This window comes from Melospiza melodia, chromosome Z (assembly GCF_035770615.1).
Source record: "Melospiza melodia melodia isolate bMelMel2 chromosome Z, bMelMel2.pri, whole genome shotgun sequence".
NCBI classification, from domain to species: domain Eukaryota; kingdom Metazoa; phylum Chordata; class Aves; order Passeriformes; family Passerellidae; genus Melospiza; species Melospiza melodia.
The window spans coordinates 41,705,669-41,732,047 of NC_086226.1; the positions used below are offsets into that span (position 1 = coordinate 41,705,669).

General features: G+C 42.3%; 1 protein-coding gene across 6 annotated transcripts in view; it reads right to left on the minus strand.

Moving 5' to 3' along the window:
- Positions 1 to 26,379, minus strand: part of IQGAP2 (IQ motif containing GTPase activating protein 2) — a 122,938-nt gene that overhangs the window by 91,329 nt on the left and 5,230 nt on the right. For all 6 annotated transcript variants that reach the window (XM_063179865.1, XM_063179863.1, XM_063179861.1 and 3 more), the window contains exon 2: positions 9,971 to 10,070. In XM_063179865.1, the coding sequence (XP_063035935.1) occupies positions 9,971 to 10,070 (100 nt within the window). The remainder of the gene's footprint in view (positions 1 to 9,970; positions 10,071 to 26,379) is intronic.

Sequence of the window (26,379 nt, forward strand, 5' to 3'; positions counted from 1 at the left end):
ACACTGTGCTTTCCTTGGATCACAGCAAGGGAGGGGATGCAATCTGCAACTTGGAAACTGTCAGGAAAGAAATACATTCCAGCTTTTAACATCTACTGATGTGACATCATTTCACTGCTTTGTTTCTTTAACAGAGAAAAAGAGCTTGGCACAATGTGTAAACAGATATTTGATTTTTACCCATTTTAGAACAGCCTGTTTGACAGCCAAGCTTTAAAGACAGTCCTTCCACAGAGTGCAACTTATGACGCAATTGACGCTTTGAACCTTTCTCCAAGGCCAGTGACAAGCTGCCCTATGGGCAAATTTGGCTGGCATGCAGCAGCATCCCCCATAACCCCGCCCAGCCTCACACCCCAGGAACAGCAGCCAGGGTCCATAACCTGCATGCAATGGCCCTCCACAGATTCTTCCCATGTTAAGCCTCCTATTTGGGGTTTTTTGCACATTTCAAGTGAGCCATTCCCCTGTCTTTCCTTGCTCCCACAGCTTCTTCTAGTCTATCCACTGTCAAACAAAACACATGAGTGACCTGAGCATAGCTACAACACAGCAGGGCAATTTCTGTGCAGTGGCATATGGATGCCTGCAGGAATCTGTGGTTTTTTAATTGCCTCAGTGGACAAATTCTGTGTTTGGACCTACAATAAGCAAACTTAGAGAACAAAATGGCAGGGGTAATGAAAAGAATTGAGTTTAAGTCAATTTCATCCATTAGAAGAGCTCCTCTAACACCCTTATGGCATCGAATTTTAAAATGCATCTACCTGCTTTGACGGCAAACAAGTTTTAGGAATAGTTAACAAGCTATAGTTGACAGAAGGGCTCCAGTTGTCAGACTAGCTTTATCACTTCTCTTGTGAGGTGAACGCATCACCAATAGCCCATATGGGAGCAATAAAAGCCAGGGTGAGAATACAGTCTCTCATGTTTGCTGCCTTGCAAAGTGAGTAATATACTCCTGCCTTGCAGGAATTACACATCTTCACAATGGCAAACCATGGACTCTCATCCCAGGGCAGTCAAGCTGTTTGCCCTCTGGATAACTGGGAAATTACACATGCCATTAGCCATCATCCTACCAGAATAATTTCAGGCCTTAGTCGTCAGGAATGGTGCTAATGTACAGTAGAAACAGTGCAGTACATTAAATGTTCAAGGCCATGTCCTGCTACCACTGCTGAAACAGACAACCAGAACCTCTCCTCTTTTGTGTGGCTAACACAAGGCTAATTCTGAACACATGCACCAGATTACAGCAATATTTGGGCTACCATTTCTCTTTTCACAGCAGAGGTAATGTCTTTCATCCACAATGTCTTTCATCTATTTGTGAGTTGATATCTAATAGCACCAACCACTTCACATGAGACACCAAGAAGTTCATTCAATTTGAAACAGTAAAATAAAAATCTTGTCAGGAAATTTTTTCCTTGTGTTTTAAAGAAAACATTCAACTGAATTACTTTAAGTTGTACTAATTCAAGAATGCCTGCCAGTTCCATACCTCAGCTGAAAAACAAATACATCACTTAAATTTTCCAGGGGATGGTTTGGCTTAAAGAATCTTTCCCCCTTTTGGTGTTAAATCTGGGATTGAAGAGATTACCCTGGAACCTGTCTTCCTGTGCATTACAGAAAGTGCATAATTAATTCAAAGAAACATGGAGAGCTGGAAAACAGAAACCATGAACAGAGGCATTTTCACAACTCTCCCTAATTTGAGTGAGGTGGAAAGAATTTGAGAGGTTTACATAGCCACACACAGAGGTCTGCACATGCCTATCTAAATCTAGCAACAAAAATAGCAAAAGCAATTACGGGAGGCTGCCAAATTATCATCCTCAAATGACAGTGATTCCAGAACATCAAGAAGTGCGCTCTGACAAATGTCCAAGCTCCTACAAAGTCCATATAGACTCTTATCTCCTCTGGGACACTACTATTCCTCTTAAGAGACCCTTGGATTTAAATACAGGTGAATACAAAGTCATCTCTATAAAAGCACATGAATTATTGGAGACTAACAGCAATCAAAAGCACCACGCAGTGCACATGGCTGAGCCACACAACCTCACAACCCAATCAGCCCAGCAGCAAATCTGACCGCATGTGGCTTTAAAAAGCAACCACACCCCTTGCAGAGGAGCGCCACCCATCTCATGATGGGGAGTGCTGGTTGTGCAACTGCTCTATCTACCAACACAGGATTCACGTGGTCTGTGGCCAGCAATGTCCACAGCCAAAGCAGTTTCCAGCATTACTCCATTCTTAAATATGAGATACAAACTGCCAGAGTGCTCCTTCTCTGGACAGTGAACAGTTGGGACACTTGCAACAGAAGTGATTTTCAAAGGAACCCAGACCGCATGCCTCAGAAATTGTCTTATTCTATAAAGTGTTCACTTGCAGTACCTAGAGGGCAAAAGCTGGGTGCAACGCCATGCCTGCACATTCAGCGAGCACTGACCCCTCCAGTCCCTGAGCTGCTTTTCCCACCCAGGGCTGGGGCTACAGCAGCACATTGGTTTGTTGGGGTTTTTTTTGTTTGTTTTTTGTTTTTGTTTTTTTTGTTTTTTTTTTTTTTGCAAATCTAACCATTCATTAGACCAATTTTAGGACTTCAGTCTCAAAACAGTAGCTAAGTCACAAAGATGTGGATTTCTAGCATCCATGAAGTAATTGCAAAAGCCTCCTGCTCTAGCAGCATATTTCTTGTGAACAGCCATTTCTTATATGCAATACACAGTAAGATCCCCTACACACCTGTGGGCACCTCCCTAGCATCAGTGGTCAGTACAAAGTAGTGCTATAGAGCTGCTGACCCTTCTCTGCTGACCTGTGAAGAGCTACTCATACCTCCCCACAGTGCTTTCTGACAGAGCCTGAATAAACACTTCTTCCAAAGATCAACAGCTCTCCAGGACACGGTAAGCTGAGAAAGAAGGATCTCAACATGTGAAAAGTACACTCCTGCAAAGGGGCTGTTAAGAAGCAAATTCCTTCAGTCCAGGTAATCTCCTCCTCTGGTCCAAGGCAAACAGGCAGATGATGACTGCGTGCCTTGGACCAGAGGAGGAGATTAAGCACAAAGCAGTGAGTGCTACACTAGGGATATAGTCCAAGGGGACGTGTGCCAGGGAGAATGCACCACTCTCTGGTCAGGTGCTCCAGCAGCATGGCATGCAGCCACCGCAGCCTGCAGTCCAGAGTGGGTGGCATGGGCAAAGCACACAAGCGCTGCCATGACATGCTGTCACTTATTCTGTCATTAACAGAGAAGCAAAGGCCTTGGCTGCTCTCAGGTAAATATGAAACAGGTGCAGAAGGACTTACCCAAAGGTCAAGAGCAACACTTAAACCCTTCAACACCAAGCAAAAGATGTCCTTCCTTCCCACGATGTCCTTCCTACTGTCACAGATCCTTCCAACAGCATGACTCTCTTAAGCAAGGTACAAGCCCTAAGTACGTCTAATCCCCACATCTCTGTTCCTCTCTACACATCTCAGCCCCAAGCTTTCCTTTAGCAACCTTCCAGATGAGGACTTTTGGGTTGGTGATGTACAAGCACCCCCAGTATCCCTACTCCTTCATGTGCTCCCCATGGTAATGTAACAACTCAGCCACTACTGATACCTTGGCAAGGCCACCTCAGGTCATGCTTAATATTAACCAGGAGCTACCCAGGGTGCAGAATGGAGCCACTGCTTTGATCTGGCTATTGGGTAGACTTGTGAGTGGGGTATAAAGTCATGGAAGCTTTCTAGTTGCACCTCAGATAATCCAAGATGTAGAGGAGAAAGTGAAGGAGAAATGAAAATGCTGTGTGCTCTCTTGGTGAAAATTAGCCTACAAACATCAATACATGGGCAGCAGAGCATGAACTAGCTTCAAATTTGTCAGTCTTCCATTAAAAAAAAAAAACAAAACAACAAATTACAATTCCTTTTACAAGACAGTAGTGCCTAAAAGAAAGGTGGAAGACTTTAAGAAAGAGAACTAACTGGCTCTGAAGCGACTGTACTGTTAGCTCCAGTGCATGCTATGGGACAAGTGCCATATGGTTCAGTCCAAAAAACAAAGGTCACATCCATCATTACTGGGCATCATTATTCCACAAGTATACACACTGAGCAATGACCCATTACACGTTACCTCAACATGCCAGCAAGCAGGTCAATGCATCTTGCACAGAAACTAGCACAAAAGGTTTCTCTCGCCTTTAGATCTCACCATTGAGACTTTTCATATGCAAATATCACTATCCAAGCAATTATTGGATTGATTGATACCACTGACATCACACTTGCACACAAAAATTCTGGCTTATCAGCACGATTGTATAACTCCCCAAAATAAGATGCTGTTCTACCAATATCTGGCAGTCTAGGTAAGCGTGCTGAGGACCAAGATGTGAAACAGCAAGTACACTTGTTGATCAGTACTTCTGTGTGGACCAGGACACTTCAGCAATAGGTATAACACAGCTAAGTAGGTTTTCTTCAAGGAATTTCACATCATGACACACCCTAATTTCAAACATTTTACCTTTACAGAGGTGCTGCCAGCCACATTCACTAGTACTTTGTTTGGCTAAAAGCAAGCAGAGGTGGGGAGACAAAGTTCATAATTTACAGCACGGTAGTAACTATCAATACCAAAATAATTTTCTGACAAACCCCTACGAAACTTGCTACTAAGAAATATTTTAATATTTTCTGCCTAAAATTAGGTAGTTTTACAACTGGATTACAATATTTTATATTTACTAAGGGCACAGGTCTTTAAATATTTCCTGTAGTCTGAAAGTACTTGAGTAATATTAATTCACTCATGGCCTGCCAGGGCTGAATGGTTGCCATAATTTTATTCCTGGAGAAACAGCAACATAAAACCTGGCAGACTTCACTCATAGTACACTAAGTCTTTGTAGGACTCTGGTACCTTCCCCAGAAACAGAGAACCCTTAGCCACCCTCCATGGTCCCACAGTCCTGGCAACTTGAGGTTTCTGTTTTGCTAAGGTACTGCAAAGCTTTTGGCTTTAACAAAAGCCAAGTAAACACTTCAGGGTTTGACCTTACAAGTACATTAAACTGTAGGTACATTTTTGTTCAGCAAGTCATAATTATCATATCATCAACCAATACTGCAACTAGCCATTGCAAACCATTTAACAATACCAACATTATGAAAGAGGCAGGTTTTAGAAACAAAACAGGACAATTTGTTTTTCTATTGAAAATAAGTTGCAGAAGAATGAGAATTTACTTATTCAACATAAAAAAAAAAACTTCTCAAAAAGAAGTTTCCTGGATAGACTTCTTTTACTGTGTATTTATTGTCCTAATATTGAAGCTAAAACTTCAGTATTTTATACAAGTTACTGCCTTGCTGAACAGCTGAGCAAGAAAAAAAAATGTTCTGGCAGCTCTGTTTATGAAATTGCAAAATATGCTTTATGAAACAAAGTATATTCCATTTCAAGCAGGGAGAATCAAGGCTAGTAAAATGAGGAGTTCCATGGCTCAAATTCAATCTTATGATAAGAAGGTATAATTTCTAAAAACCAAGAGAAACAGTATCTACTTCACTATGGACGATTATAAGCCTAACCAGCCACAACACATTTAGTGAAAATTTGATTTGCTTTATATGCCAAAGCTTCAATCACAATTTAAATCCTTCAAATCTGTATTATCTTTCCTGTGCAGTAATTACATATCAGCAGAGACAAGCAACAGCAAAAGCCAAACCCAAGCCAGAGTTTGGTGTGCTGGGTAATTTCCTTTGGAAAGGAGGATGCTATGGTCAATATTACCTTTGCCAGACTGGGGCTGGGAAAAACACGGGCATGCACCTGTTAAAATTCACATAATACAAGACAACCTGAGGGCTTGTAACACAGCTGTTTATGCCCACCTTAGACTTTTGCTATTTACTAGTATGATTGTCCAAATTATACTGGATATATGTCAGGGTAACATCTGGAGAACTTCTATTAGTGGCATCCATGGCTAAATTTCTTGAAGTGCAAAAATCCCTACTCCTAATTGTATATTCTTGATTTTTTTTTTTTTCTTCTCAGAAGCTCAAGGAAATGGGATGCTATCAATTTTTTGCTCCTTTTTGGTTTTTTGTTTAATATGCAAGAGACTTTGCTTAAAGGTAAAATACATATCAGCAACCAAAACCTCATTTTATCAGATGTGCAATCTCAGGAAGAAAGGGGCCCAGCAATCTAACAAAAAAAAAAAAAAATTATTTTCTCAATATCAAATATAACACTCTATCAAACTTTACTGACCTCTGCAGATATTACAAGCCTGCTCATTGTATTTAAAAACCAATTTCCTATGTTGTATAGGTGTAACAGATACTCTGCCTAGCTCAGAAGGTATTTGCAGAAGCATCAGCTACCAGTGACATGATTCTTTTTTCATGTTGAACTTTCAGCCAAGTTTTTATTAAAGCTGGGCTACCATAATTAAATATGCAAACAGTGATCTGAAAAGCAGCTGAAAGCATACATTCTTTACCTGTTTAATTAATTCTGGAATTTTAAAGTGCAGAGCCGCTACAAAGTAATGTTTTCATTACAAACATGGTGAGAAGCAAAATATGCCTCCTGACACAGCCCCAGTCATGTTCTGCTTGATCTTTTGCTATTTATTGTTTATTTCAGTATTTATTACTCTCCAATATGGATAAAGCACTGTATTTGCACACAGTCGATTATGTAAAATAGTATTTACTGTCATTTCAGCAGCTGCCAACTGGAAAAACTCACCTTGACTTACTCATTCAGTCTATTTATTGTCATTGATATCCACAGCGTTATAAATACTAAGAAGTCCTCTCCAAGCACTCAGGACAAAGATTAAATATGTCCTGAAGGCAGTTCCCACTGCCCAGGTTCACCCAGGAGGGCACTGCTGTGAGCACGCAGGCAGCGCTCCGGGTGGTTTCACAGCCAGCTGCTGCCCCCGGGGCTGAAGGCACCAGCCTGCCTGCTCCCAGTCAGACCCACTGCCACAAGCACACAGCAGGGCAACAGGGCCTGCACATCCCACAGGTGCTGCTGCAGAGCTGGGCAGCACCCAGCTGGGACCCCTCCATCCAGCAGCAGCCAAAGCTGCAGATGCCCATCACTCGGGAATGTTTCCTGTGAAAGCAGTCTCCCAGCGCAGCTGAAGGGCAGGACCCACCACGTGTTGTGGAAGAAGCTCACACTCCAGCCTCCCCAGCTGGTCTCATTTGAATTGTGACCCTGTTGCCCGTCCATCTCACTTTCCAGAGTCCCCAGTTTTGTTCAGGCTCTATAGTGACAGCGAAAATGCTATAACCATGCAGGTACAGACAAGCGTTGCAAATGAACAAGTTTCACCCCTAATCAAGCTCACAGGGTGAATAACCATGCAGTGAGAAGAGATACAGAACTTTCCCATGTTTCCCATTTCTCCAGATTGATGCTGGGAAAAGCGGGGTCACGCACATTTGAACATCCGAGCCTGGGGCTGGCACTAGCTCAGCTTCCCTGGACAACATGGGTCGCCTCCTGGGAAAGCAGGGCTAGGGGCTACACAGCCATGAGACTCAGGCATTTCTACTTGTTTCTACAAACTTTTTTTGAAGCTGTTTGTTGCTGGGTTGTTTTCACAGTAGCAAGAGTGTCTTGAGGCAAAGTCTCATGGTACAACAAAATTACCTCAATGGTTCTCTGTGAAGGCAGAAGATTCCCCTCACTCTCTTTTTTCTCACAGCAGCTCTGTCTACCCAAAATCACTCCCAGGGCCACCATCATGCCCTGCATGGTCACCCTTCCTTCCTAATGAGCACTGGGACCAGCGCACTGAGGCAGAGGAGGACATGCAGCAGCATCATGCTGCCACTTCAGCTCCATCCATGACAGCCCAATCCCTTAGTAAGGGAAGTACAATGCTCCTTACACTACAGAACTCATCCCCACCTTATGAAGTAATCACCATTGAACAGTACTAGTAGATTCTGATTTTCCAAACAGAGATCCAGAAAAGCTTCCAGGTACCTAACAACCCTGGAAGTAATTGTCCTGGATAGGAAGTCCCATCATGGACTAAAACAATGTTTCCTCTAGAGAACTGCTAGTGGCAAGAATCTCTATGAAAATAAATACAAGGAAGGGGAGGAGGTTACTCACAGCAGATGCTATTTTAAGTCATTAGTTGTAAAAATAATTTCACATCTCCTTGTGAAATATCAAGGGAGCTACTTCAAATTAGCTACAGGACTCAATTTCAAAATGACAAGTAGCCTGGGAAAGGGGAAGGTTGAAGAGAGCCAGGAAAAAGTAGTCATAATAGCAGCAGAAGAGAAAAGGTTGAATTTGGAGACTAGATGCCATAAGGCAGCATATAGGTGAGTTGCAACATACCAAGGAGAAACTTTAAGTGAAATCAAACCTTGACTCACTGAGGTTAGCTGATACGGTGGACCTGATCTAACACCTCCACAAGTGAAACCTGCTCCCTTCCCTCTCTCCAGTGTGCAGCTGCACCCCATCCTCTTCCTCTTGCCTGCTCAGGTTCTCTGACCCCTTGGTCAGACCAGTCAGCTCACTAAACCACAGAAAACTAATTCAGCAAAAGACCTTCACACAGCCAGCACAGCAAGCTGACTCATCTGACTGAGGGCAATCTCTCCCACTGCACAATGGGGGCAGCAGGAGCATGTGGAGCAGGCCAGTTCTCCCTGGCAGCAGGACAACACTTGCCATCTTAAATATCTGAACAGGGAACCACTGCAGGAGAAAGAGGAAGAAAGGGCAAAGGAGGCAATGCTTGCTACACCAAATGGAACAATGTAGTGAAGAGGAAGTAAGAATGGCTGATTTTTATAACAATACCCCTAGGACAAAACCATTGGCAGCTATTGAAAGGGAAACACTGTGGATTCAAGGCCCAGAGCACAATTTAATAGTAGATTACTGACTGAAATACACTTGTTTAAAGCATTACAAAGAAGCTTCATCTTCACACTAAGGTTTCACAGCTCGCACTACTAATCATCATTCAAGTTTCTTTTCTCAATAGAAATTCATAGGAAAGTCATCCTAATACAGTTTATAAGTAAAAACACCATCATCAACAAACACATAGCAGAAGCAAGACGCTACCAGTGGTGCCAACAGCAATAATGTGAGTATAAGAGGCATCTTTGAAAAAGTCTGATCAGACAGAATACAAAATAGGCTTTTACATATATAATAATTGCAGTACTTGAAGCTACTTCAAAAGCACAAGGATATTGTACCCTGTTTCCCTGCTCTCTAATTATGAAAATGTTGTTGAATATTTGTTTTGAGAATGAAGTGAACATAGCACAGTACATTTGCACAAAGGTGATCAAAACTCTGTGCACTTTCAAATCAGTGTTTCATCACTGTTGCTGTTGCTTTAAGAGATGAGGACTGCTGACCAGTAGGAACTGAAGCAGGAGCAGAGTCCATCTTCTCTTATTGCCCTGACTGCACTTACCACTGTAACACAAGCATGATTCAATTATTAAACCTGTAAGAGCCCAGGTGATTTTCTGCCATCTTAGTGACCTGAGTCACTCCACGAGAAATAGCACCAAGGAGGGAGCACAGCCACAGAGCCAGGAGAAAAATACTTTCTCCAGTGAGTCACAAAAGGCTGACTTAGCTTCTCACAAAACTACAGCCTTGTGTTTTAGTATGCAGCCCCAACTTTCAGTGAAAATGGACACCACAGCCAGTTTCAGGATGATGTCTTGATTATTTCTAAATCTTTCTTTGGATCAGACTTTTCATACTGGGCATTAATTTCTCATGCTGAGTGCTATGATACTCCAACATTCAGTTAATCCAAGTAATTCAAGATGTTGAATCAAAAATTATGATGCTCAAGAACACAACAGGCCTGAATGTCCACATTTAAAGGCCAGAATAAGTGTGCTTTCTTTTACTCACCTTTTTGCTTCTTCTAAGTGGCACAGATACTCATAAGCAATATTCTGACGCCTCCTCTCATCCATTTCCTCTGCAGAAAGCCTTTCATCGTCCACAATAGCTGCAAACAGAAACCCATATCGAGTTATACACGAGTCTGGGTGACTTTTAGAGCAATTTTACTTAGAACCTGGGTGAATTGCTGAAGAAGGGAAATAAAAATAGTTATCACTTCTCTTTAAAAGAGGCCTTTTATAATAGGGTGCAAAAAGATGCCTAGGTCACCAAGAGTATTCTGTTCTTTCTACAGAGAATTCCTCAAGCTTCACTTCTTCAAGCATGTATAGCTCTGAGGCCATTGCCTGGTTTGGGGGCAGGATGGAGCCCTCATGGTGGGGCTGATGGATCACTCACACACAGGGGGCTGAGGCTAGGAGCCAGCAGAGTTTCAGCTTACACATCCTCAGAAGAGTTTGAGGACTCTCATGATGAAGCTCAAGGCAAGAAGCAGGTGGAGCAGCCCCATGCTAAGCAGATCCTCAACACCAGAGACAAAGACACCACACTGCAAAGGTATCTCAGGGACAGCATGGGAATTGGCTGCCACTTCAGGAACCCGTGAGACTGCAGCACGCTGAGCTGCCTCCCACTGATGGAGGTGACGACAGCTGTAATCAAATGAACCATCTGTGGTTTCTCCTACTTACTGCTGCAACCTCATCACCTCCCATAAAAAACACTCTCCCAGCCTATTAAGGTGTCTGTGCACATTTCCAGCTGCAAATAACTCCAATTATTTATATCTACTACCCAGTGAGTGGTCTTTCTCTACTTGTAGAGTACAGAGGGGTCCTCTGTGAGCAGCTCTTCAATTCTTCTAAATGTTTCTAGCCGTGAGTCTGAAGGAGCATACTGTCGTGCTGACTTCTAGATGAATTTCAGCCACAGCAGTGAGACTTTTGTTAACAGCCTTCATATACCAGTTACCAAAATTACACCCTATTTGTACTAAGCTGTGTTGGACTAGATCATCTTGAAGATATCTTCCAACCTTGATCATTCTATGAAAAATGTGTTCCTACATTCTTTCATGTTTTCAGTCACATGCTCACGTCACCTCTCACGCCATAGCTGGAGTGAGCCAGAACGAGGGGCAGCTCTTGCTAAAGAGACCTGTTTGTGGGAGGGCTGGCTCCCTGATCTGAGCCACTGCATACTTGCAGGCAGTGTGGTGCAGGCACAAGGGAGGGGACGGAAACGCACGGCTGGACTAGCTGCTTTCTGTGGCATCTCACAAGGCGGTTAGCTGAGAACATCATGACACATCCTCGGTAAAAAACCACAGCCCCTGCTCCTCCTGAAATGCACTGTGATGTGCTTGGCTAGTTCCATTCCCACACAGACTCGTGCATGCCACGAGCAAGTTTTCAGCTTTTCCCTGACAATTGCTTCAAGTGGGGGATAAACAGTTTCAGGTAATGGATACAGGCAACATAAAAGGCACTTCAAAACAGCAGGACTCCTGAGTTTTGCAAGTACTTGCATACCTTGAAACCTGTACCTCAAAAAAAAAAAAAAAGAGCCAGAGAAATTATCTCACATGCATTTACTGAGGACACAAAAGAAATTACACTACACATCCACATTTTGGACTGATGCTACCATACATTTGTTAAGGTCTTGTATACCTGCTTCAAGCTTTGTAGTTGAAGTTTTAATGACCATATGGGAGTTGATATCTCTCATCTCCCTTTGCTTTTAAAATTGTGCTTCCTAATTACCCAGATGCTTCATACACCAATCAAACAAATACATGTCTTGCTCAAAGTTTCTTTTAAGTCTGGTAGCTCCAATAAGCATGACTCACTCTAAAATGAGCTCTCAGATACTGTAATCAAGATATCACTTGCCATGAACCAAAACATTAGTTTGGAGGCAAACATGGGATGCAGATGGTGAAGCACTGTGCCTGGCAAACTGGCCATGGAGGCTGCTCTAATACTGCTCTTGCCCTCACCACCATCAGCACAACCAGACAGGCTGCTCTGACTCCACAGCAGAGCTCCTCTGCTGCAGAGGGCTCCTGACTTCCCAGAGCAAGGGAAAAAAACTGACGAGCCACCACACTGAAACATAATATATCATTTTATTGTTTGCAACACTGAGATCAAAGGCCCCTTTCCAAAAGCTCTCCCAACTCTGAGCGCTCACAAGTGGAGACAAGTGCTGTCAGAAGGGCCCAGTCCTGCTTGGCTGTGGTCCTGTCAGCTAGAGTGGGACAGCCGAGACCATGTCAAGCCTTCATCCCCCCGTGACAATTCCCATGCCCTGGTCCTCGTAACTTGTTAAACTGTTGTTTACTCCTGCCCTCCAAAGACAACTCAACACAGCCGTAAGCAAATCAGAAAAAAGGAAGCCTGTCTGAATATAGGCAAAGGAAACAACATGACCCATGTGATAAGTATCAGTCTAGGAATTAACCTGAATAACAGTAATGTTTTGCAATTTAGTCCTGGATCTGCACGTCCTTGGGTGCCTCCCATACCCAACAAAGGTATCCTAGATCAAGCAGCCCTGGCCAAACTCAAATCCCTCATTAAAATTATTTGCAAAGATTGATTCAGAGAGTGGATAAAGGCACCAACAGATATTGTGGAATTGTAATAGTTGCTCTCTGCTTAGCAAACACTGCAACAATAAGAGCAAGATTCAAAAAGAAGTAATTTGTACACTCGGGGAAGTGGAAAACCCAGCTCCCTTCTGGAGGGGGTATCAGCAGCCCACAAGCTGGAAATCAGACTTTTCTGTTAGGGCCAAAGCAGCTAAAGTTTCTGGGCTGGATATCTGAGCACTGGAAATACAGAGCACAGGGAATGTCAACACCTACAGTGCTAATCCTGGGAGGAGTCTCTTACAACACCAACTTCCAATAAGTCTGATTACACACTTACCCTCCAGCATATACTGGCTTCAAAGCAACTGTGCTATCACATCAAGAGTGGTTGTAGACACAACTTTAGAAACAGAAATGACAACCTGCAGGTAGCCTCAGGACTGAGCTGCAGAGGCAATTACTTTGAAGACTTGGGTTCCTAAAGTCTAGTCTATAATAATATATTTTGGCAAGGGCTTCAGCTTTTGACTAGAGTCCTGTGTACCTCTTCCTTCAAACATCCTGAGAGCATCCATCAAGCCAGCCACACCAAGTTCAACAGGCAAACAAGTTTGGTTTGGAGACAAAGCTCACTCTTTCTGCTTAACAGAGCAAGTATTAGTCAGAAGACTAGAAAGATTGATGAAAGAATAAACATATTTCTGCTATATCAGTAACACTTTGATAATGCTCAGCTCACAATGGAAGAGAGTACTGCAATAAAGGGTGTTATGTGGCAGAGTAATCAGGGTTGGGCTTCACCTGAAGATCTCTACCAAGCAGGATCCTGACAAAAAATCTTCCAGCTGAGAAAATCCAAATGCCATAGAACAAGGCACATTCTCCATGAAAGTTCTACTGAGGGGAAAAGCCATGTAAACAACATCTTATGATTAAATTCATTAACTATGTGACTTAACTTCAAATTTAGAGGAATTCTCTTGAAAAGGGAACATTAGGAGGGCATCTGGACAACCAACAAGATCTAATAAAAATGCTAGCCTTAAAGCTATTTCAATTCATTTTAGATGTTGACTCTGGGTTAGCCAAGAGTCAGTAGACATAAAACATGTGCTAAGACACCAAGTTCACTCATAGGCACTTCTTCACGAAAAAAAACACTAAAGAAAGAGTGTGTATGAAACACATAGCACAGTGAGCAGTACTAAAACTTAGTAAATTGTCACACATGGGAGATTTATTCTGGTACTCAGTACAGGACACCAACTTTCCAATTCTTCCCACAACTGATTAAACAGAAATAAAGGAACATTCTACTGACACCTTCCTATGTATGCATATTCTACATATTTAGCACAAAAGTAAGTGCTTACCAAGGAGTTTTCCTAAATTGAAGACTTGGTCATCTTCCATCAACTGACACATCGTACTTATACGCACCCTCCTTATCTAGGACTAATTAATGTTTGAGGTCTGATTGTGAATTGCAATAACTTTCTGATGTGTCCTGATCCAAGACAGCCACTCCAGCTGTTGGCAAATTCTTGAAGCTATGCCAGTTGCTGACCACAGAGCTGAGAACTCAACCCAAGGCACTCCATGACCTACAGTCAACATGGTGCCTGCAGGACCTACTAATTCAGACCAGGGTTAGTAGACAACACGAAAACATTTCAAATTTCTGGATTTGAGCAAGTTTTCAGAAATAGAGCTACCTCATCTGAAGATGCAATATTATTACTGAAACCAGCAATTAGCCCAGGTGCACAAGGGCCACTGGAGCCACGACCTTACTAGCAGAATCCAGAAAGAGAATCAAAACTTCAGGTTCACAGAGATGTGGGTCACTTTACAGAGGAATTTTAAAAACAAGTATTGTCTCTCTAAACATCATCCAGTTCCGAGTTCATCTTCATATTACATCCATGACAAGGATTTTGAGGGTCCCAAGACCACAGAGATAATCTAATTGATACTGAGTTTACTGGAAATCTAATCACTGTTTCAGTGCCTCACCACCCTTAGAGAATTTCTTCCTAGTGTCTAGTCTAAATCAATCCTCTTTCAGACTGAAGCCATTCCCAATTGTCCTATCACTACATACCCTTACAAAAAGTGCCTCTCCATCTTCCTTTGTAGGCCACAATAAGCTCTCCCAGAACCTTCTCTTCCCCAGGCAGAACAACCCCAATTTTCTCAGTCTTTCCTCACAGGACAGATGTTTCAGCCTTCTGATCATTTTTGTGGCCTCCTCTTCCAGACCTGTTTTACAGATCAGCATCCTTCCTATGCTTGGGGCCCCCCAGCTGGATGCAGAACTCCAGGTGGGCTCTTATGTGGCTGGAGTGGAGCAGCTATAATCACCTCCACTGACCTGCAGGTCACAGTAGTTTAGGTTTGAATTTGCATTAACTAAGAGATGTTTCACAGATCTAACTTGCAACAGAGTTTCCAAATTAGTCCATGGACTGTACTTTTAAAGGGTGCAAAACTTAAAATACTATGTAACAAAAAAGCATGCAAGGAAAAGTAATATTTGTTACAATTTCTAAATACAAATTTATGGAGCACTTTTTGAAGCATAATCCTTAAGTAATTCAGGCATAACCATTTACTAAATAGGTTTTGTTATCCTGGAAGAACTGAAGCTGGAAAAAAAACCCTGCAAAACTTACAACAGCATTTAAGGCTTCCTGGTCATTCATTTTCTCTCACACATACGACTATCTGCAGCAGTTCAGGAACAGCACGTGGCTGCTCCTAGCAGGCAGACCCTTTAATAAGGCATTTGCCACAGACATATCAAAGGACTTCTTACACTGAAGGCAAAGAAAGTAACAGAGGCTTTTATTTCCCAGGACCAATGCCCCTCAATTTCCTGCCACCAGAGACTTTTTCCCATGGAAAGCAAGACATGAGCAATAAGGAGGAGGGCTCTTTTGGCACCACAACCGGGAAGCTCAACGAACAAGACATAACAGACTACGGAGAGAACAAAATCCTCTTACGGTGATAGAACAGAATTTGTGAAGTCAGAGTTGGGGTGAGGGGGGAAAAAAAAGAGAAAAGATACAGGAGTACATACTATAAAATGCTGGGATAAACGTTTTTCACAAGTGTTTGAATTAAACATTACCTAAAGCACATTTCACAGTCTCAGCTGTCTGCAGCCGCACAGTAAGCAAGGCAAGGCAGCATTTCAGTCCACTGGAAAGAAGTTCTGCAAATTTTGTATATGCCCACCTTACATCTTGCTGCCTCCTCGTCCCAAGCTCATACCCCCAATCCAGTATTAGTACAGTCAAAAGTACTCAACAGAGCCACTCCATAACAAAACCAAAAGCCAGGGAGCCTTTCTTGCACAAAAACTTCTGACTGTTTGCTGGCCACAGCCAGTCCCAGTAATAGCTGAGCCCAGTACAACAGGATCTAGGCAGCATCCCATTTATGTCTCCCTGTAGTGAGAGGACCTTAGGCATCTGTCATCACAATTCAATGCTGTAGCTTTAAGAAGAAGCTAGCTGCATTTTAGATGGTCACAGTGACTTAAAACCTTATGTAATGAGAGAATATATAACTTATCTTGTCGTAGTTTGAAAGAGGCCAATAAACTCATCTTTTGTGCCTTCTTTTTATTCCTAGTAAAATTCATACTCTCAGGTACTTAGCATCCCATGAGTGCCTGCCTTGGGCAGTTCAGCTCCATGGCTGCTCCTAGTTTGGCAGTTCATGTGCTGCACCAGCCAAGCCCCATACATGGAGCAGGTTGAGCTGGCAATGCTCTGAGGCAGGCTCACTGCTACCCGAGCTGTCCTCATTGCAGCAGGACAGGAGCTCAGATCACTGCTAGGAAGCTGCAAAATACAGGGGAAGGATTCATGTACAGATATCAGAAAAACAATTCTCAAAGCTACAAGCAGATGGAGTTTCCCCCCGAGCCTCCACTCCCATATCAACTTGCAGGTATCCAATGTAATGATTTATTAAATATGCAGAAGAAAGTGTGTCAACCAGAACAATGTGAACAGAAATAATTCAACAGGTTACTAAGAAAAAATGGCTTTACAAACATCTATTACAAATGTTTCATTATTAAGGTATTTCATACTACCTACAAAAGTCTAGGTCTATTTTATGCTGGAAGTTGTTTATCTTTGGATGAATAATTTAAGGCTCTGATGAAAACAACTTTCTATAGACGTCTTCTGTCAAAAAGTACAATTGCAAGAAACTAGCATGTGTCTCGCAGCAATGAGACCAGATGGCCTGAACATTTTTCTGTGTCTCCAGTTAGGGGCATTCATTCCCTAAAATTCCCTAAAATTTGCTCACAGGAAGGTCTGTAGACAAAGGCAGACACTGCAAGCCCTGAAAAACCTATGGCAGCTGTGAACTTAGAGGGCAGTTTCACATGAGAGAGCAGACTAATACACTTAATTAAAGAGTGGGGGTCTTCAATATGTAACTTGTCAAATGTTTCCAACATTGAACTACTCTCTCCCTTAAAAATGGCTGTATCTCTCCTAATCTAATTATTTCTTTGTGAAAGCATGCATGTATTTTCAAACAAAAATATAAATGCATCTTTTGGCCAGCAGATAGATATTATCCACTCTTGCAAACTATGTGTCACACAGGATCTCCAGGGCCACTGTTCTGGACTATGTCTGCCAGAGACTGCACAAACAGGGAAAGCAAACACACACCATTAGCATGGGAGTGTTGAACACAGATATCCAGTAAAAGACATCCTGATATAAAATTTAAAATGTTTGCTAAACCAGTCTTTCCCCTGAGCTTTCCCAGAGAGCCTCATTCCTGTGCATTTACTTTCCCAAGTCCTCCTCCTTCTTCCATTTCCTTGATAAAGGTCTTATTTCAATCATGTGTATCTGCTACCACAGGCCAGCCACATCCATTTACAGATACTGAATGCTATTGCAATACATGGACCTTGGGACTATCATACAAAGGGACAGTGATGCAACAGCAACCGCATTCCATGCTGCTGAACCCAAGTGTCAAAGCCACTTCATTTCAGCCAGACACTGACAAAAATCTGTAGGGCTCCTCAGACACGTCTTAAGACACTTCAATCCCCACAAAGTTTAGAAAAAGTCTCATTTAACCACAGACACAAGTTGGCTTTGGCATTGAGCAAGTGACTACATATGCTGCCAGAGTTTAACATTCAATTTTCTGCTTACGGGTATTACTTCCTCTACTCTGCTTTTAAACCTCGAGCTTTCTACAGTATCATCACATGAGACTTCAGTAGAGGTAAATATTAAAAGACACTAAGTAGCTCTGACATAACCTTGATGTATGATGATACTAGAGCATGGACATCTCTTTCTTAGTACAGTAATTTAACCCTGTGCAGAAATAAAACGTTTCACTTTTTCCTTACTTCATTATAATTGTTCAGTATGTTTGGAAGAACAAGGAGATAAAGTAATGGAATTGGAGGAAGCCGATGAAAATCCAACCATTTTAATTTAACTGAAAGTGTTGCCATCTACGATTACAAACGTGGAATGCAATGTATCGGCTTGTTGCTCAACCACTTCCACCAACATTTAACTGCTGGTCCCACAGTCTGCAGAACGCTGGGTGTAATTGCTTAATAAAATTGTAACTGTTTATCTTTGCATACCTTACTAGCTGGTCAGTTCAAGGCACAACAGGTTTTCCCAAGACTGAGGTGCTCACAAAACACCATTAAAACTCTAGCTCCTTTCTGTGACCTTAAACTTTTAGGTCAACTTAGACAATTGACCTTAGCACTCTTCGCTCACTTTTTTTTTTAAACACTCTTTACTCATACTCGCTATTTACTAATAAACCCTCAGTCTAGGTTACCAAAAAAGGCACAAGTCTAAGGAAGCACTCACACTGATGGACCCTGAGGAGGCAGTGAACGCCAATTACAAGCTACTTCTCTCACTCACAGGCCATACTATCTCCACATGCTTAGTCCAAATACATTAGCATGGCCAAACTTCAAGGCGGCTTTCAGAAGCTTTGCTTCTCCAGAGATTAGCTCCTAAGGAAACAAAGAGCCAAGGGTTACTTTACCACCTTTAGCAATTTACTGTTTTCTTAAAGAAGGAGCTTGTAACTTGAATTCTGTGCATTTTGACACACCTTTTGCTTTCTCATTTCACTAGAATTACTTTAACCCGTTTGCTTTTTAATAGTAATATACATAAAAATCCTAAATAAAATAGCCAAAATTTTACCATACAGGTCCCGTTTCCTTGCATTTTACCTACTGTGACCTCAAATCAACTTAACACAAGCAGACTGTAAATAAAATAACGAGAAAGACAGTTTAATCTTGCCAGGGTAGTAAAATGCATTATGCAACTATGAAAGACAGAAAAATGCTAGTGTCTATAATGTGCCTTGGTACGAACCCTGTAATTAGATTCAGACAGAAGACAAATGCAAGTCTTTTGCCTAAAAATGCCACCAAATTTATTTCTAGTATTAGGCAGTTTGTATTTAATTTTTTCTCTGAAGAGAATTGCACATATGTCAATAAGTCAGATGTATACACATACCTACTTTAAAGGACAAGTAACTTGTGATCGCTAAAATACTGTGATGATGATACTAAAAAAACAAAAACAACTTATCCAGAAGGCATTCATCCCTATGCAAGCAGTTGGAATCAAGAGTCTCAACAAGTTAACAGGAAAGGTGACTGCGCATGCAGCCTTGTGCAGAGCCCCAAAGGCAGCTTTCATTGTGTGTAATCACATCACACCACTGCCCGAGGCCACAACCGCACCCATCAGCATTGGTGGCAGGGCAGAAAGCCACTGCAGAAGAGGAGTAGAAGAACAGGAAAGTGGGGCTGGAGACCATCAGTAGGAAGGGTAGGGCACAGACAGAACTCACTCCGGTGGCAGTGGCAAGTCCAAATTCAGGCTTGTCTGCCCAGCGTGTGTTCACACACAGGGCTACCTACACCTCTGTGGCACTCCTCTTAGCCGTTTGCACAGCAAAACCTCTGACCTAGCAACAGTAAGATCACCCTAATTGTGTTGTTAAAGACACCTCAGCCAACACACAGGGCCAAATAAAGAAAGAATCATAAGGCTTACTGTGGCAAAGAAGGACCCTACCTGAGGAAGGTAGGCATGTTTGACAAGAGCTACTGATGCTTCACCAAAGGCAAACTACTTGAAATGAAGAGCATAACACAAATGTTTTCTGCATCTGTTGCTACTACTTGGTAGAAATTCAAACGACAGATAGCCATTTAAACAATAGCTAATTAAGATAATGCCCTGCAAATCCTGCATGTTTTCTGACTAAGTCAAGACCTTGGTCAATTTCTGTTTCAATCTTGAAAATGCAAAAAAACCTGATCTGCATTACAACTTGAGGCCAGTGATTGCTACTTGAGAACAGTGATTCATAAATACACTTGTAACAAAACTCTTCTACCCAGGGGCTGTTTAGGAAAGGCTACACTTGAATGCAAAAAAAAGAGGAAGACAAGAACAGGGACAGGAGAAGTGAAAGAGAGGGGAAGGGGTGAACAACTTATACCTCCTGAAAGAAGTTTGAGAGGAAGGAGTTACCCAATGGATTCAATATTCACATCATTGGACAGCTGAAACCAAAAAACTTCCTATCACCAAACTCTCAGTACAGTAACCAACTGAAAGAAATGTGGTAATGTGTAGCTTAAAGAACAGAAAATAAGGATGACAGGCAGGAATTCTGGAATAAAAGAGAATCTGCAGAGAAAGCTGTGTCTGGGTCACTAAATAACTCATACTGTAGAGCTTTAGGAGTCTTGATCTGGGCCATGAGACTCCAGAGGACTGAAACACCTGCCTAGAAAAAGCCATAGAGCAAGAGCACCACTTAATCACTGAGTAAATTGGAAATCACCATGAAAAAGACTGCCGTGTAGAAACCCTCAGCCTTGACATGTGGTCTTTATTCTTCTGTTGACAATTCATCATCTTCTGGCTCTTTCACAGCCAGTCTTTTGCAGGGTCCTTCTACCAAGGTCTGAATGAACCATCTGTTCACTTTTTCCACATTCTGAAAGGAGCTCCAGAAAACACCTGAAACGTTGCAGCACATTTTTCCTTCAAGATACAAATATAAGAATATGAATATACCAGCCCATCTACCTCTGCCTGCCTGGGTTTTAATTCCTAAGTAATTCTTACAGTCACAATATCTTCAAAGTTTGTAATTAAAAATTCTTTGGCTTAAAGACACAAAGAATGTGTCTTTTTTTTTTTTTTTTTTTTTTTTTTGTTTAATCTTAGCGGGGAGAAAAAAAAACTTATGTATTCGGGACAATAGAACTGAAAATTCAGTTTGCAGCTACAGACCCAGACAATGAGATTGAACAGTTTAAACACAAAAATTACTTAAAATTCACAAGAACATAAAGAAATGCCATATGTTATATATAGATATGGTAAGTTTAGGTGATGAGCAGGACCCTTGGGCTCTCCGACGCAGAGAAGAACAAAGCCATGGCAATTCCTGTCCTCTCCCCAGCACTCCTGACTCCCCTGGGAAGGCAGCTGAGCTGCTTGTTGAACAAGTCCCAAAACTGCTGTGCATTCAGTACTGTTTCGACAGCTGATATGGCCCAGCACAAGCAGGAGCCACAAAATAAAGGGTGGAGGCACAAGCTCGGGCTCACAAGTTAGAATCTCGCTCCAAAACCTCTCGGCTTTGTTGACTGTGCTGGTCCACACAGAGGCAGAAAGGCACAGAGGATGGAGATGTACCTCCTTTGTTCCTGCTTCGTGGTGAGATGATAAATTCTTGCAGGAAGAAGGCAAATGCAGTGTGCCTGTGCAGGTGCTCAGCTCAGGGGCAGTGCCAGGCCAGCAATGACCTCAGTTATCACTTGAGGCCTGCCTGGCTGCTTTCACTGCGTAATAAGCAAGTGTTTGCTAAAGTTTTGGAGCTGATACTGCTGGCTCCAGGGTAACCTCCTCCCAGGAGTCCCTGGTAGGTCACTTCAGGTGCACAGTGCACAGGCAGGCATTGCTTGTAGGGCACTTGCCCACAGAGCTTCTGGACAACTCTGACCCTTATTTCTCACTTGCATACATAACCAGTAATATGAATTATTTTTTTCCTTCATCATCAGGAGTTTGAACCATAGGTGAGAACAAAAATCACAAAGTGTTTGAGCCTTGAATAACAGACCTTTGAGCAAGACTTGAAAAGAACAGACAAATCTTGACCTTTTAAGTCAGTACATCCAGTACGTATTTACTGAAACTCTAAGCTGTTCTGAGTGACAATGACACATCTATCATTGCATATATCACTGCAAAATCAGATACAGAGTGAGCTAGATATTGCTCCTAACTTATCAATAAACCAAGTACTTCCATTTCCAGGACAAGTCTTTGACAGCTGCACCCAAAAGATAAATTTTTACCTAAACCATATACTAAAAAACTTGTGTTTGTTCTACTAAATTTCCTCTAAATTGAAACTTTGTTCATAGTATCTTGAATAACTTAATTTTTCACGTTATTTCCTTATGTCTGTCTTATAACCCAACGTAATTTTGGGGTTAATGGAGCAAGTACTGACCTCAAGAAGGCCTCCTCATTAACTTGAGTGCTTTCCTCTAATGAGGGTATCACAGTGACAATGCTAAATATCAATTGCATAAAAATATCAGGAGCATATCAGAAGCATTATGTAAACACCCAAACCAAGTATTTTGCTTGAAGCACCAATATTAAGACCTCCAAAATAAAGGAAGCATAACTAGCATTCAATCACTGTTATGGTAACAGCAGTACGAGCAACACAAACTTAAGACCAAACCAAGTTACGTGTTTGCAATTTCTTAAGTCTCTGTCAAAAAAAAAAATTTGGGCCCCTGTGCAATGCATAAGGGCTGGCACAGAATTATATAATCTTTGTATAGCTGCTTTCTTGAAGCACTTCTTCACAAAATCAAGACTGTTGCTCAGCTTCTAGCAGTTCTTCCAAGTTTTGCCCTGGTTTCCAGCTCACACTCTATGGACAGCTTCCATAAAATGAGGCATTTACTTCTGCTAGAGAGAGTGGAGCAGTGTAGAAATATGCTTCATCAGCAGTACCTTGCCCAAGTGAGTTTCTACCATTCCTATTCTGTATAGTAACTATTTCTGAATAGATCCACTGTCACAAGAAGCCTTGTTCATCACAAGTATTCCCCTTCTTCTTGGCTTCCACACTAAAGGCTGTGAAGTGTGAGCACACATGAAATAGCTTCTACCTAATTTGTAACAGTTTTCATACAAATGGCCAACTTTCAAGGAAGTCTATACTTTATAACTTGAGGAAATTATATTTAAAAATTTGATCACATGTAAATTTGCATCGGAAATGTGCCTGAGAAGCTACAGAGACAACTTCTACTACTTCTATAGGAACCCAAAATTCTTAACTGCTTGTTTCTTTGTCCTTTTGGGAAGTCCAGGCCTGTCAATGGGCAGCATTTTCAGCCTGGACAGAAGCAGCCCACCCGTCAGCAGCTTCCTGACACAGTTCCAGGAAAAAGAACACAGATGAACATCACAGAAATCCACCTCTGTTTTTATCAGAAACTTCTGCAAACATTTATGAAGCTACTCAATTTTGTTTAAGTTTGGCAGCAACATAATAAAACAGACCTCCCCCCTACTCCTCTTCCCTCACCCCCCTTCCCCCCAGAAAAGAGGAAATACTAAGTGTTATTGCCATGGTTCAGTGTTATAGGAAACGCCAGCCCTTGTTTTGCCTGTTACTAACCACAGTACTAAGAAAGTTGATTCATTTTGTTCTAGGACAGCTCATATCTGTGCAATCTTCAGCAAAACCATGTGGTCTTACTTCTCATTTTTTGTGTAGATATACATTGGTGCACAAGGGGCTGGTTTTACAAGTGATAAAAAGTTGTGTATTTTCTGGACTCCTCTAAGCCATTTGTTAAACATCACTGCCATAGTCAGAGGTGATACAAATTAGCAGGCAGTCACATCCAGTCCTTGAAGGTTAGTTATCTGTCCACCTTCAATAATCAGCTGCCATGCATCTTCGAATGCCAAGCCAAGGCTGGTTCTTCTCCCAGCATCCACTAAATCACAGCGAAGAAATCTGTGCTCTGCTGTGAAAAGCAGTATTCAGAACAACTTCTTAGCTCAGATGTAGTGAAATCATGTTTACTGTGTGCCTCATTTTAAAACAGCTGACATTTTTCCTTGGTTAAATCTTTGCCCCAGATTTCTCTAAACATAATCCCTGCTCTACCCTCCCTCTTGTTCCTTTTCAGTTACACCACAACCTACTCATGCTGATATTTATTCTGCTACACTGCATTGAAAAGAGATGAAATTTTAAAACTGTTTACCACTGAACAGATACCATCCAGTCAGTTGTAGCTTGAGTAAATCAGTCTTGAAAAAAATAAAAATCTCAGAAATAAGCAGTGCATACTACAAGTTACATCTCATCCCCAGTTTTGAGGCCCTGCAAGTCAAGAGTAATTTTATCAGCTACAAGAAAAAAAGAGGTTGAAAAGGCATCTTGAATTTCACTTCATGTAAAAAAAGCATTTCTTTTTCTTTCTTCGTTGGGTAGTTTGGAACTCAGTTTCTTTAAATTTTTTTAACACTGCAGCATTGCCTGGCAAACACTGCCATGCCTTAACTGACATGAATTGGTGAAATTACAGCACTAAAGACAAGATTACCTTAAAATATTTCTGCAATTCAAAACTCCCTCGGCAACAGAGAGCTGAAAGCAGCCCCAGCTGCATCAGGTGGACAGGACACAAGGCTGCCAGCAGCACCACAGCAGAGGCAGCTGGGGACACCAGGGCTGTGCATGTGACACTCCTTCCTGTGTGCCCCAGTCCACCTTTGAGTTCTGCTTGCACGTTTTCCTGCCCCACTGCATGCACACTTTCCAGATCTCTAGGAGCAGCAGTAGCACAACTTTAACTTGATCTGCCGTTCTTCCAGGTGCTGGTGCTCATCTCTACTCAAGCTGCTCCGTCATGCTGGCACACCTCCCTGCAGGCTGCAAACCAGACTGGGGACCTAATCCAGCCAAAAATAATTCCATAGGAGGAGTCAAGGTCACTTGTTCCACCAGCAGAGTTAACTGAAAGCACACTCAAAACCACAGTTTCAGGGTGCGGTTCAAGGGCAATTTTAACACCTCTGAACTCTGTCTGCCACAGCCCCACCTGGCCACAAAGTCTCCCTGCCTTGGCCAGCAAGTGAAGCTGTGAGACCTGCTGTCACCCCCTGCACGGACCAGAGGTGACTGCAAATCCAGCAATGCAAATCAGCTCTTCTAGGAGAGATTAGCTTCCTGACAGATTGGGTATTCATGCTGGCAAGAGGTGAAGTTGTCTTCAGCAGCATGACAGAGTAGCTGAAGATGAGTTCATGCTGCTGAAAGCTCACCAGCTGCAGCAAAGCAGGCGAGGGGAATCCAGTGCAAATAACACCAATTAAAAACAAATCCCTATCAATGATCTTGACCCTAGATGCAGGATAATATTCTAAAAAAATCTGTGTCCTTGATTAGTTCAAGGTTTTTTTCTAATACTTGTTTCTAATACTTCAGCCAGAGTATCAGGCACAGGTAGCCCCAGTACTCAGCTATGATTCCTCAAAACATCTTTGAAGCAATGCCCTTAAAACACAAGTGAAACATTTACTGGCCTATAGTTCAATCCTACAACCCTGTGGAAAAGCAGTTGCCTTCATGAAGCACACTTCTGTACAGAGTGTGGGCACTTCCCATTCCAGCTGCCTCTGGATTAATCTGTGCTCTCCTCCCAGGAAAGGAGAGTCCAAACCCACAAATATAATCAATTTACAGAGCAGTTTTATAAATCAAGCACAAGTGCAGGAAGTTATCATTCATTTCAGGAGGAACAGACAGTAGAGGATTGATAGGATGCATGACTACAAGTTCCTCTACACACTTTGAGCCTGGTAAGAGTTGCTTTATATACCTTGCTAGATGCCACAAAAGCTTTTACTGCACTTTCAAAGAAGCAGGTCAGAGTCCACAAGAGAGGACTGGCAGAGACCACATCCTTCATCACTCACTTTAGCAGAAGCCACGGACTGCTTAGCCTTATACACAAGGCCAAGATAAGCATCTGAGATGAGGACAGTAGTTTCTAACAGCTTTGGAGCCTGGCTGGCAGACAGGACCACACCTGGAGGCAGAAAGTCTTTATGGGTTGGCAGCAGTTTGCCAGCTGCTGTGAGTCAGAGCTCTGAAGTGCTCCTTGAATCTGATTCCTGAAGAATTTCTATCTAGACGACCTCAGCTTGGTCAATAAGTGATAACAAAGAATTGACATAATCCCTCTGGATAAGCACTTCTTGCTAGTGCATATTCATTTGAGCGAAACAGTAATTTGTAATTTCAGCACTGAAATCAGCCATCAGCACAGGTTCTTAATGGCTGTTTATTTGCTTACACATTTCAAAACATATTTAGAAGCTAAGTGTTTCACTGCACAGAGTTTGTAGGACAACCATCTGGTTTAGTGTCCCATTCCCTCCGTCTCCTGCCACCTTGCCAAGGCTGTTGGCCAGCAGAGAGCACATTGCAGGCACTGCCTGCCCCACCAGCCCCTCACCACCACAGGCCGGGGCACTCTTGTCCTGCGTCACAGCAACTGGCAAAACTCAACTGGAGCAGTGCCAGGGCAACATGTTGGTCTCCAGCACAGCGCCATCCTTGTGTCAGATACTCAGCAGCCCACTTCTCCTCCCAGCAGTAAAAATAAGGCAGTATATGCTCAGCAAAC